Genomic DNA, 13,372 nt, shown 5'->3' with positions numbered 1-13,372 from the left:
CTGTGGTCATACTTTCTGTTGTGTTTTTCGTGTCATGGGGAGGGTGGGGGGGCTATCGAGCGAAAAAACATTCAAATATGCTTTGATTTCTGGGAAATTGCATCATATTTTAACATTACGTAATGTTACGTAAAACTTCATAAAAAAGAGGGAAAAAATCATGCCTCCATTTTGTTTTTTAGGATTTAAGGTTTAATTGACAGTTTATATTTATTACAATAGGAATGTTATTATCGAGTATAAATAATTACCAAACAGAAGCAAAATAAATCCACCCACTTCCATGTTGAACTCAAAGCAATTAAGTTTTCAACAAATGTACGTGTGTGTTAAATGCCGCCCAGACTAAATAAAGAGATTAGTTGGAACGAGTAAGGATGAATATTGGAAAACATACGAAGCTACCCGATTGATATTAAAATTAATCCTCTCGTATGTCTTTGAAAGTGCAGCTTGTTATAATCATCTCCGTTGCAATACTGGTCTCTTGGTGAAATTGTTAAGGAGTTGAAAGCAACACAAGTTCGTTGTATTTTTGTTTTGCGAATCCAATGGCCATAACTCTGGTTTTCCTGAGCGCAGCGGGAAGCGAACCCCAATGTGCACAACTCCCCCCTCCCCCCTCCCCATTAACAACATTCGGAGGTTTCATAACTCAAAGTAATATGGTTTTGCAGTTTTGAGCGACACAAGTAGAGAAATGGCATTTGTTCAAGTGCCAAAACTTCATCGTCTGAATAACATTCCACCAAGGTTCTTGACTGTACAATGTAGGTGAAAAAGTTAGAGTATTGAGCGACACGAGTTCGTATAACACTGTCAAACGAAGGGTCGCACAAGGGTAAATATACATATATATCATTATCTGCATATGCCCCTCCGCCCCCATCTTTGTTGGGGGCATAACAATGTTATATATTATATTTCCGGTTCTTACACACCCTGAGGCTACCATACACTTACTACCCAATCTCCATGAAACTTGCACTGATTGTTTGTCCTCAAACTTGAAACTGAGGTCATATTCAGGTCCGCTCAAGGTCACTAGGTCTTCCATTACAAAACAAAGCCCTCGTAAGGTATTACATATACATGTGTATTAGAAAATGTCTGCATGCAGCATTTTCTACCAAATCTTCAAAAATCATAGCCTCAGAGTGTTGGTTTAAACTGTATCCAGGTAAAGTTCTTTTAAATAGCTGTTTTCACATACAAAAAATCAGAATTTTGGTAAGGTAGTCATGTGATCACCGGATTTAAAAGAATGCTGAAAGAAAGGGACGAAATCAGAAATGTACGTTTTAACACTTTATTTTTTATTTTAGCCATACAATGTTAAACTCTCATTCATATTCCATAATAAACCCATTGTAGCGTAACGTAGTTACGTATAAACACTTTAAAGTGTCACGTAACATAAAAGTTACGTATGAAACACTTTAAAGTAATAACAAAAATCAATAGTAGAATTCAAAGTTTATTTATAACAAAAGCAAATACTTCATCATAATTATTAAATGTAGATGTACTTAGCTGGTGACAGTCGTGATAGCCGCTGGCTATTAATCCAATTAGCTGGACAGTTCATGACTGTAGAATACGTTCTTTTTGTATATAACAAGAAATTAAATATGCACAACTGTCACGAGCTAGACAAAAAAGTGGTATATATGAACGCATGATTATAATTATACTTAGAAAGAACGTGGAACAATAAAGAACTGACATTCGAACGGTTGTTGTTTAATAGCTTAAAAGACTTCCAACAGTTTAAGTGAACACTTAGAGAGTTCTGTGGCTGTTACGTCACACCCATGACCCATGTATATAATATATTTCTTTAATTAATCAATATAAATAAAATAAAGGAATAAACATAGTTATAACTAGAGTACAAATGTCACCAATAGCACATTCCCGCCAGACTTGCTTAAAAAGTCAAATTCTGGATTTCATCAAGCAGGGTGTGTTGATATTTATTTTTATTCCAAATTTTAATTCCTTGCAAATTCAGGCTTGTTCATTAGAAAATTTGATTCTGGTGATTACATGTTACAAATAATATACCCTTGTATTTAACTCATGGTAAGAAGTGTTGACCAGATTAAAAGTGCTGTAATTCTGGAAAATCATGACAATCTAAGCCAGGATCATAAAATATATCAGAGAAATGTATTTATAATTAAACACACTAATACATTTATATTTAGAAATTCATAATAATAATAATAAGCACATTTTTAAAGAATAAAAAAAAATAAAAATGAAAAAACAATACCCAAAACATCTATAAATCAGTAAAAAATTGGTCCGTTTCTTTTTTAATACATGAAATAAAAAAATGTGGCTTTACAATTATGAAATGTTCTTTTTTTCTATTATCATGTTTAAGAATACACATGCTTTTTTTGCCTGTCTCAGGGGGTTCAACATAAATTATGTTTTGGGAAATGTGAGGAACATGTTCAGTGGGGAAGAACATAGTAGTCTCTTTCGGTATTTTCGTAGGATGTTTTGACCTGATAAGTAGGTTTTTATCACTTTTATCGTAACATAAATACGCCTACCCTGAGGCCAGAATTGTAAGCTTCTCTAGTTTTTAAACCTATGTTTCTTGAGGGATTAACAAAAAAGTTATTGAATGCATAAGCTGAAACATTGTTTACAAAGAAAATAGAAAATTGCCTGACTTCCTGACTTGTTTTAAGTCAAAATATACCATTTCTTGGACATATTTTAGCGAAATCATTATCAAGTTTTTGCACTTATTTCCTTACGACATGGGTGTATATGGCCATATTTTTATGCTTTAACCCCTTTAATGTTTGCCGTGGAAGTTTAATGCAGTTTTTGTTCCGTGCAGAAATAGAAAAATTCCATGGCATATTGCTTCAATATGTGTGTAAGTAAGACATGAGCTGTAATTTGTTAACCAAATACAGATATTTTGCATGTTTTTATTTACTATTCTAGCTTTTATATATGTGCTAATTGCATTATTGCTTTTTGTATGTCAACATGACAGGGTAAGGTTCTACTAAAAAAAACTTATTTTTACATCTTCATTTAATAACCTGCTTTATGGTACTACTACTTTTAAACCTTCTTAATTCAATACAATCTTATGAGAACTTATTTAATTCATATATTTAATTGATGAAAAAAATATTCATCAGATATCTAGAAGAAGTGCAGCAAAGCAAAGGCTTGTCTGTTGTTTTTTTCTTGTTGAAAAACGGACATAACTTGACAATTATTACAGTCAGAGTTAAGGCCCTTGCTGTATGTGAGTGTATTGCAGCTGTCAAGATGTGTCCTAACTTTCATTTCAATATCTTAAATGGTTTTATAGTTATGGCCAAAAGTTATGTTTATACTATTTTGTTTTGTTAAAAAATAAGCATAATTCAGCAATTATTAAAGTCAGAGTTGTGGGCCTTGTCATACATGTCATATATTGACATATTGTCACTGGCAACATGTGCACCAGGTTTGCTTTGTATATCTGGAACATGTTTTTAGTTATGGCCATAGTTAAAGGTTTTACGCCACAACGACACTATTACAATACCTCGATTATTTTCTTCCAAAAACAGACAAGCTCAAAAAAAGTCAATACAATGTCAAAGTCAATGCAAAGGTACAAATAACATCTTCTTGAATAAAACAATATATGTATACACAGAGTTAAAATCAAAAGTAACACCCATACATTAATATCAATCCACTCTACAAACAGGCTTTAGCTAAAACAAAAATGTCCCAAACGCCACCTCTACCATCTAGTTCTGAAATTGTTGCTTTTTCGCCAAGTCCTGAAGCTCATTGTAGTACTGCAGATTGCCCTTGAAAACTTGGTTGAAATGGTAAACAAGCTTCATAAAGCCGTTCGTGATCTGTTGATTCTCGATATAATCATCCAGAAGCTTGACAAACGGTACAAATGTGGCTCGATTGTCTCCCCTGACGACCTTCAGTTTATCCCGCATGAAAATACAGTCCCCTCTTAGTGCCGCCTCATCTGGGTAGAAATCCTGCTGGTCTGAAACAACTATACAGGATATAATAGCATCTCCATATAAAACATACAAACACAAATGGGGCAATCTCATGAACGAACATTTTCAGTTAAAAATATAAGTGACACAAATCAAATCAAGTTTTTCTTTCAAAATAAACTATGGCAATCTCTAAAATTTGGAATACGTATTACAATTACTCAAAAATATTTACTTGAAAAAGCTATTGTACAATAAGTGCGTTGATTTCATGGCCCCCATTGTTATAATTTGTATTCAAAAAATTCTTTCAAGAATGGTATTCTATAACACAACTTTACATACTACACAACTTTTGCAATATATTGATGGCTTCATAAAACAGAAAGGATAAGTTAAATAAAATTAGTACAAAAAGCTTCTTCATTGAATCAAACATTTCTCAATTAAATTACTCCCAGTAAAGAATATACCGGTACCCAGGATACAAAAACTCATTCTTAAGGGGCTGTCTCACAGATGATAAAATAGCGAAAAAAAAAAGAAAATTGTCGAAAAATGACATAAACTTGGCATCGATGTGTACAATGCATTGAATATTACTAACTGAAGTACCACATAGTTTACAATTTATTTAAGTTTAGCAGTTATTTCATATTTTTCCATTAAAAAAAGATTACTGGGTATGTCTACCAGGTAGAATTCATTCCTTATGCGTGATTGGCTAGTCGGTGTTATCACGTGATATTACCAAGGTAGGTGTATAGCTTAGTTATGTCACCCGATTAGAATAAGCTTTAATAGCTCAGTCAGTAAGATGGTGGACAGCTCAGTCAGTAAGATGGTGGACTTCAATTTTGGTGATGCTGGTTCGAACCCGGTGTCCGACACAATTTTTTTTTTTTACATTTTGGTACTTTTTTTTTACAATTTTGATATCAAAGCGTAACACATTCTGTTAGATAATTATCCTGAGATTCATTACAGAAAATCTGTGACACAGTCCCTTTAAGTAGATTGGATCAAAATCAAAGACTCCTGCATTTTTTTTCAGCCTTGCATGATAAAATTGATCTATATTCAACACTAACCTAGTGTTCTCATTTGTAGCTACATATGATTTTGTTAATGAGTGACTCTTAACAAGGTTTAGTGTAAAAATACTTTTCTTTAAGTAAAATGCTTCTGCAGGCAGACGAAAAATTTATGATATGCACTTAATGATTAGACAATATTTTTCAAACAATGTGAAATCTCAACTCACCAACTTCCTCCTTACACAGACACACAGCGTGGGAAAACGGGATGTTCAGAGCTGTCGATAGCCTAGACTGGCTGTGAAGATAATTCACAATGCACTGGAAACGTGACTTCTTCTTAGGTCCATGAAAAAAGCAGTCTGAATCCCACTCTTCTGGACTCACCCGCTTAAGAGATTTTAGCTTTTTTGGACTATTGCCGGACTAGAAAACAGAACAAAATATTTCCTGTCATTGTAGTGATTGACATTTCATTCACACTGCTTAACTTCCTCACAATAACAATCATACTGTCTTCAAGCTAACCCACTTGTTGGAACCCCAGTTGTAAAACCACTTGTAAAACTACCATCAGGCAAGTAAAGATTCTACATCATCCATAAGTAACGTTTCAGTTCCAGTTTTAACTATTTTATGCACTCACTAGCTTTATGTTAAGCTGTCACAAAACTGATTAAATGTATACTTGTTTCGACAGATTTATCATTGATGTGAGTTATTCCTGCAGACCCTTATAAAATATAATGTATTTTTATTTCTATTAGTGTTACCTGGCCATTTGTTTTCGTTTTATGACTTAAACAAAGTCCATGAACATTTATTAAGCAAATGTTGGGGTCTTCGCTACATCGAAGAGGACTTCGTTGAATGATGTAATGAATAAATGCAAAACGAATCTGCTTTATTGCTTATAATATTTTTATTAAGGCAAGTTTACAGCTACATTTTGAAAGCTGCTTGCAGACTGTTTAAGTTCAGCAAATATAATGATATCATAGACTGCTATTGCACCAGTGATACAACTTGATCACACAATACATTCCAAGGCATTTTCCCACCCCTTTATCACTAGTACAGAGTACTGCTACCTTCAGGGGTCCAAATTAGCTCACACCAAAGGCCAGTCCACTTTGCAAGTGGGGAAATGTTTCAATCTTTCAGACTTGTTCATTTAACATTATAAACATTTCCCTCAGACGAAATCCAGGGGTGAAGGTGAGTAGGTTCTATTTTTCTTTATTTAATGTTACTTACAACCTAGTTACCTTTTCAAGCTCACCGCTGGAAATGGTATTGTTAATGCATTATGTACATCCTGGGCATTTTGAAGCAATTTTTGAATGACTGTACCAACCTGGCTAGTGGCAGACGATGACGCTGATGTTTCCATAGGGACAAACCTGCTGACCCCTACACTAGAGCCAGCCCCTATCCCTGAGGCCCCAGCAGTTGCACTGAGCCCTGTACCTGGAATGGTTAATATTCATTATTATTGCCTCAAGTTATAAAATGAGGAAAAATGTAATAACATCCATCAAACAAAACATGCTACTATTTCATAAATCACCTTCACAGGCAAACACCCATGAGTGTGGAACGGCCAAAAGAGTAGGTTTTTTACTCAATAATACAGTATTATCCCTTTTCTCAATAGTACAGTATTCTACCTTTTCTCAATAGTACAGTATTCTACCTTTTCTCAACAGTACAGTTTTATCCCTTTCTTCTCAACAGTACAGTTTAATCCCTTTTTCTCAATAGTACAGTATTATCCCTGTTTCTCAATAGAACAGTATTATCCCTATTATCAATAGTACAGTATTATCCCTTTTCTCAATAGTACAGTATTATCCCTTTTATCAATAGTACAGTATTCTACCTTTTCTCAATACTACAGTATTATCCCTTTTTTCTCAATAGTACAGTATTCTATCTTTTCTCAACAGTACAGTTTTATCCCTTTTTCTCAATAGTACAGTATTATCCCTATTGCTCAACAGAACAGTATTATCCCTTTTATCAATAGTACAGTATTCTACCTTTTCTCAATAGTACAGTTTTATCCCTTTTTCAATAGTACAATATTATCCCTTTTCTCAATAGTACAGTATTCTACCTTTTCTCAATAGTACAGTATTATCCCTTTTCTCAATAGTACAGTATTATCCCTTTTCTCAATAGTACAGTATTATCCCTTTTCTCAATAGTACAGTATTCTTACCTTTTCTCAATAGTACAGTATTCTGCCTTTTTCTCAACAGTACAGTTTTATCCCTTTTTTCTCAATAGTACAGTATTGTCCCTTTTCTCAATAGTACAGTATTCTACCTTTTCTCAACAGTACAGTTTTATCCCTTTTTCTCAATAGTACAGTATCATCCCTTTTCTCAATAGTACAGTATATTATCCCTTTTCTCAATAGTACAGTATTATCCCTATTTCTCAATAGTACAGTATTATCCCTATATCTCAATAGTACAGTATTATCCCTATTTCTCAATAGTACAGTATTATCCCTATTTCTCAATAGTACAGTATTATCCCTTTTCTCAATAGTACAGTATTATCCCTATTTCTCAATAGTACAGTATTATCCCTATTTCTCAATAGTACAGTATTATCCCTTTTCTCAATAGTACAGTATTATCCCTTTTCTCAATAGTACAGTATTATCCCTATTTCTCAATAGTACAGTATATTATCCCTTTTCTCAATAGTACAGTATATTATCCCTTTTCTCAATAGTACAGTATTATCCCTATTTCTCAATAGTACAGTATTATCCCTATATCTCAATATTACAGCATTATCCCTATATCTCAACAGTACAGTATTATCCCTATTTCTCAATAGTACAGTATTATCCCTATTTCTCAATAGTACAGTATTATCCCTATTTCTCAATAGTACAGTATTATCCCTATTTCTCAATAGTACAGTATTATCCCTATTTCTCAATAGTACAGTATTATCCCTATTTCTCAATAGTACAGTATTATCCCTATTTCTCAATAGTACAGTATTATCCCTTTTCTCAATAGTACAGTATCATCCCTTTTCTCAATAGTACAGTATTATCCCTATTTCTCAATAGTACAGTATTATCCCTTTTTCTCAATAGTACAGTATTATCCCTATATCTCAATATTACAGTATTATCCCTATATCTCAACAGTACAGTATTATCCCTATATCTCAATATTACAGTATTATCCCTATTTCTCAATAGTACAGTATTATCCCTATTTCTCAATAGTACAGTATTATCCCTATTTCTCAATAGTACAGTATTATCCCTATTTCTCAATAGTACAGTATTATCCCTATTTCTCAATAGTACAGTATTATCCCTATTTCTCAATAGTACAGTATTATCCCTTTTCTCAATAGTACAGTATCATCCCTTTTCTCAATAGTACAGTATTATCCCTATTTCTCAATAGTACAGTATATTATCCCTTTTCTCAATAGTACAGTATTATCCCTATTTCTCAATAGTACAGTATTATCCCTATTTCTCAATAGTACAGTATTATCCCTATTTCTCAATAGTACAGTATTATCCCTATATCTCAATAGTACAGTATTATCCCTATATCTCAATATTACAGTATTCTACCTTTTCTCAATAGTACAGTATTATCCCTATTTCTCAATAGTACAGTATTATCCCTATTTCTCAATAGTACAGTATTATCCCTATATCTCAATAGTACAGTATTCTACCTTTTCTCAATAGTACAGTATTATCCCTATTTCTCAATAGTACAGTATTATCCCTATTTCTCAATAGTACAGTATTATCCCTATATCTCAATAGTACAGTATTATCCCTATTTCTCAATAGTACAGTATTATCCCTATTTCTCAATAGTACAGTATTATCCCTATTTCTCAATAGTACAGTATTATCCCTTTTCTCAATAGTACAGTATCATCCCTTTTCTCAATAGTACAGTATTATCCCTATTTCTCAATAGTACAGTATATTATCCCTTTTCTCAATAGTACAGTATTATCCCTATTTCTCAATAGTACAGTATTATCCCTATTTCTCAATAGTACAGTATTATCCCTATATCTCAATAGTACAGTATTATCCCTATATCTCAATAGTACAGTATTATCCCTATATCTCAATAGTACAGTATTATCCCTATTTCTCAATAGTACAGTATTATCCCTATTTCTCAATAGTACAGTATTATCCCTATATCTCAATAGTACAGTATTATCCCTATATCTCAATAGTACAGTATTATCCCTTTTCTCAATAGTACAGTATTATCCCTATTTCTCAATAGTACATTATTATCCCTATTTCTCAATAGTACAGTATTATCCCTATTTCTCAATAGTACAGTATTATCCCTATTTCTCAATAGTACAGTATTATCCCTTTTCGCAATAGTACAGTATTCTACCTTTTCTCAATAGTACAGTATTCTACCTTTTCTCAATAGTACAGTATTATCCCTATTTCTCAATAGTACATTATTATCCCTATTTCTCAATAGTACAGTATTATCCCTATTTCTCAATAGTACAGTATTATCCCTATTTCTCAATAGTACAGTATTCTACCTTTTCTCAATAGTACATTTTTTTCCCTTAACTCAATAATACTGTATTTTCCCTTCACCTAATAGAACAGTATTTTCCTCTTACTCAAGAGTTTAAGGATTTGAACATTTTATACCATCATTGAAAGTATGACAAAGATGTGTTCAACTTGTTGCTAAAAAATGAAACAAACTTTATCTTCCAAACATGTTTGCTATCTCACAGAAAGCTATGAATCTTTATTTACCACTTGAAGATGCAGACGCCCCTGGTGAACTAGCCCCTCCATTTATCATCTGGCTAAGTCCTCCAGACTGGGTCCCACCTGCAGCTGACTGGTTTTCCACTTGAAAAATATAGCATTGAGTATCATGACATACCATCAGATATACATAATGTGAAATAAAAATTCTCAACATTTTTTCAGATATAAAAATCATAACTAAATTTTGGTGATAAAAGCATTCATAGGAATTAAACTCTCTCTTGACATATTTTTTTTCGATTAACTGATACAAACAAGAGGGCCAAGAATCCCAAGATGGAACTATATCGCTCAACTAATTGGACAAAGGGTCATAAAATTATTTATCGGATATTGAAAAATATGTATTTGTTAAAACAGTTACAAGTGCCCATAACTCTTACTCATTACTTCCCCTCAATAAGATCTATCTACCTATGAAGTATCAAGTTGATAACTCTTATAGTTTTTGAGATATGCTCTAAACAAAAATTTACAATGAAAATTAACAATGGGCGATAACAGAATAAAGAGTATCGGTTCTTATGCACTGCACTTGCCCTCAATGAGATCTATCTACCTATTAAGTTTCAGGTTGATACCTCTTATAATTTATGATACATGCCCCTGACAAAACTTAAGCTTGAAAATTAACAAAGGGCAATACTTCTTAACATATAGATGCAAGAGTTATGGTTCTTGTGTGCTGCACTTGTCCTGAATGAGATCTATCTAGCTATGAAGTTTCAAGTAGATACCACTTATATTCTTCAAGATATGCCCTGGACAAAACTTTAAGCATAAAAATTAACAAAGTGCAATTACTCTAAAACTAAGAAAGCAAGAGTTACTGTTATTGTGCATTGCACTTGCCCCCCCATGAGATCTATCTACACATGAAGTTTCAAGTTGATAACTCTTATATTCTACAAAATATGCCCCGGACAAAACATTAAGCATGAAAATTAACAAAGGGCAACAACTCTAAATTATGTAAGAAAGATTAACAGTTCTTCCGCACTGCACAATGAGATCTATATACAGATGAAATTTCAAGTTGATACCACTAATAGTTTACGAAATATGCCCAGACAAGTGAAAATGAGACGCAAAAACTACTTAAAATTAGGCCAGCACATTCTGAGGAATGTTTCATGGCTCATTTCGAATAAACATGGATGAAGGAATTTGACACAGGGTCACCTAGGTTTAGGAACATTTCTGTTAATTTATTTGGAAATCGGACCAGTGGTTTAAAAAAGATTTTACAACTATTTCCTTTGGGTTGCAATAACAACAATAGGTCTGCATGAAAACACTTTTATTAAAGGAATCTGGAATAGGACCACTAATTGACATCCTTGTAAACTTTTGTTGAAATAGTCTGAGTGGTCCTCGAGAAGTTGTTTGAAGGAAAATGTTCACGACAGACAAAAGATGGTTGACCATGCAAAATCATCCTTTCACTATAGCTCAGGCTGAGCAGTTCAAGCTCAGCTGAGTTATAAAAGAAATGTGATTTAAACTTAAGGTTCTACAATACCAGTTATCTTTAATACTGTAAAAATGTTTAAAATGTAGTCGGTTCAGAGCCATGCTAAAGGTACATAATACTTACATCTATAGACATAATCTGTCCCAGGAAGCTTATAATCTTGATCAAGCCTATGAGTCATCTTTGCACTCACAGCCTCGTATGCAAAAGAAAACTTGAAAAGGCTGCACCACACATCTGCATTTTCCTTTTTATCAATCTGGTTAATGATAGGCTGAATGACCAGGTGTGTTTCGCGAGGCCATTCAGACAGATCATGACGGAACTTCTCCATAGCCAAGTCCACAGTGTTGTTTGGATAGTAGAGTCGTACATCTGGAAACATTTAATGACAAAAAAGTATGAATTAATTAAATTAATCTCAACTTTTCATATCAAGCAGTAACAAACATTAAGTTTATCAAGTAGAAACAAACATTAAGTTGTTTACCCAATTTTATGACAATGACCAAGGTCCCATACAGTCAATAGACCATTGGCCAATATGATTATTGATGGATCAATGACCATAAGCCATGACTCTGTGTATTGATGGATCCTGAACTACCATTAGCCATCCTTTTGTTTATTTATGGATCCCAAATGGTCAATAGCCATGATTCTGTTTTTTGATGGATGCTAAATGACCAATAGCCATGACTCTGTTTATTGATGGATCCTAAATGACCATTAGCCATGGCTTTTTTATATTGATGGATCCCTAATGGCCATAGCAAGGGCTATGTTTATAAATGGGTCCTAAATGACCATTAGCCATGACTTTGTTTATTGATATATCTTAAATGACCATATTAGCAGTGACTATGTTTATTGATGGATCCTAATAGTTGTTAGCCATGGCTGTTTATTGATGGATCCTAAATGACTATTAGCCATGGCTCTGTTTATTGATGGAGCCTAAATGGTCATTAGCCGTGGCTCTGTTAATTGATTGGTCCTAAATTACCATTAGCTGTGGCTCTGTTAATTGATTAGTCCTAAATGACAATTAGCCATGGCTCTGTTAATTGATTAGTCCTAAATGACAATTAGCCGTGGCTCTGTTAATTGATTAGTCCTAAATGACTATTAGCCATGGCTCTGTTTATTGATGGATCCTAAATGACCAATTTAGCCATGAATCTGTTTATTGGTGGATCGTTAATGACCATAAGCCATGACGCAGTTTATTGATGGATCCTAAATGGTCAATAGCTATGGCTTTTTATGCCATGGATTCCAAATGGCCAACAGCCATGGCTGTTCAAGGGATGGATACCAAATGGTCATAAGCAGCGACTGTTTAAGAGATTGATTCAAAATGGTTGATAGATAAGCCTGTTTAACTGATGGATTCAAAATGGTTGATAGATATGCCTATTTTAGGGAATACTTCCCAAATAGCTGATAGATATGCCTGTTTAATTATTGGATCCCAAACGGTCAATAGCCGTGGTTATTTATGTGAGGTATTCCAAATAGATGATAGCAATGGTTATTTATGTGATGTTTTCCAAATCGATGACAGTCATGGCTGTTTAGGTGATTGATTCCAAGTAAATGACAGCTATCGATTGATCCCAAAATGGTCAATGACCATGCCATTAAAAGTGATGGATCCTAAATAGTCAATGACCATGGATGTTTAACCGATGGATTCTAAATGGTCAATGACCATGGCTGTTTAAATGATGGATCCTAAATGGTCAATGACCATAGATGTTTAAATGATGGATTGTAAATGGTCAATGACCATGGATGTTTAACCGATGGATTCTAAATGGTCAATGACCATGGCTGTTTAAATGATGGATCCTAAATGGTCAATGACCATAGATGTTTAAATGATGGATTGTAAATGGTCAATGACCATGGATGTTTAACCGATGGATTCTAAATGGTCAATGACCATAGATGTTTAAATGATGGATTCTAAATGGTCAATGACCATGGATGTTTAACCGATGGATTCTAAATGGTCAATGACCATGGC

At 33.5% G+C, this 13,372-nt stretch overlaps 2 protein-coding genes across 3 annotated transcripts in view; both read right to left on the bottom strand.

Annotated features, from left to right (window-relative positions):
- The window catches only part of LOC128242362 (uncharacterized), a 43,229-nt gene extending 42,923 nt beyond the window's left edge, over nucleotides 1-306 (bottom strand). The window contains exon 1 of the mRNA XM_052959490.1: nucleotides 252-306. Within this exon, the coding sequence (XP_052815450.1) occupies nucleotides 252-285 (34 nt within the window). The 5' untranslated portion in view covers nucleotides 286-306. The remainder of the gene's footprint in view (nucleotides 1-251) is intronic.
- Nucleotides 307-1,464: 1,158 nt separating this feature from the next.
- The window catches only part of LOC128244924 (uncharacterized), a 34,787-nt gene continuing 22,879 nt past the window's right edge, over nucleotides 1,465-13,372 (bottom strand). Inside the window, exons 7-11 of one of the 2 annotated variants that reach the window (XM_052963071.1) lie at nucleotides 11,464-11,715; nucleotides 9,849-9,947; nucleotides 6,393-6,505; nucleotides 5,263-5,461; nucleotides 1,465-4,051 (exon numbers count right to left, since the gene is read on the bottom strand). In XM_052963071.1, the coding sequence (XP_052819031.1) occupies nucleotides 3,783-4,051; nucleotides 5,263-5,461; nucleotides 6,393-6,505; nucleotides 9,849-9,947; nucleotides 11,464-11,715 (932 nt within the window). In that variant the 3' untranslated portion in view covers nucleotides 1,465-3,782. The remainder of the gene's footprint in view (nucleotides 4,052-5,262; nucleotides 5,462-6,392; nucleotides 6,506-9,848; nucleotides 9,948-11,463; nucleotides 11,716-13,372) is intronic. The other variant, XM_052963072.1, reaches the window with a different exon arrangement.

The sequence above is a fragment of the Mya arenaria genome, chromosome 8 (genome assembly GCF_026914265.1).
Source record: "Mya arenaria isolate MELC-2E11 chromosome 8, ASM2691426v1".
NCBI classification, from domain to species: domain Eukaryota; kingdom Metazoa; phylum Mollusca; class Bivalvia; order Myida; family Myidae; genus Mya; species Mya arenaria.
Note: the sequence above shows the minus strand (reverse complement) of the source record. Positions and strands in the feature narration are given on the sequence as shown.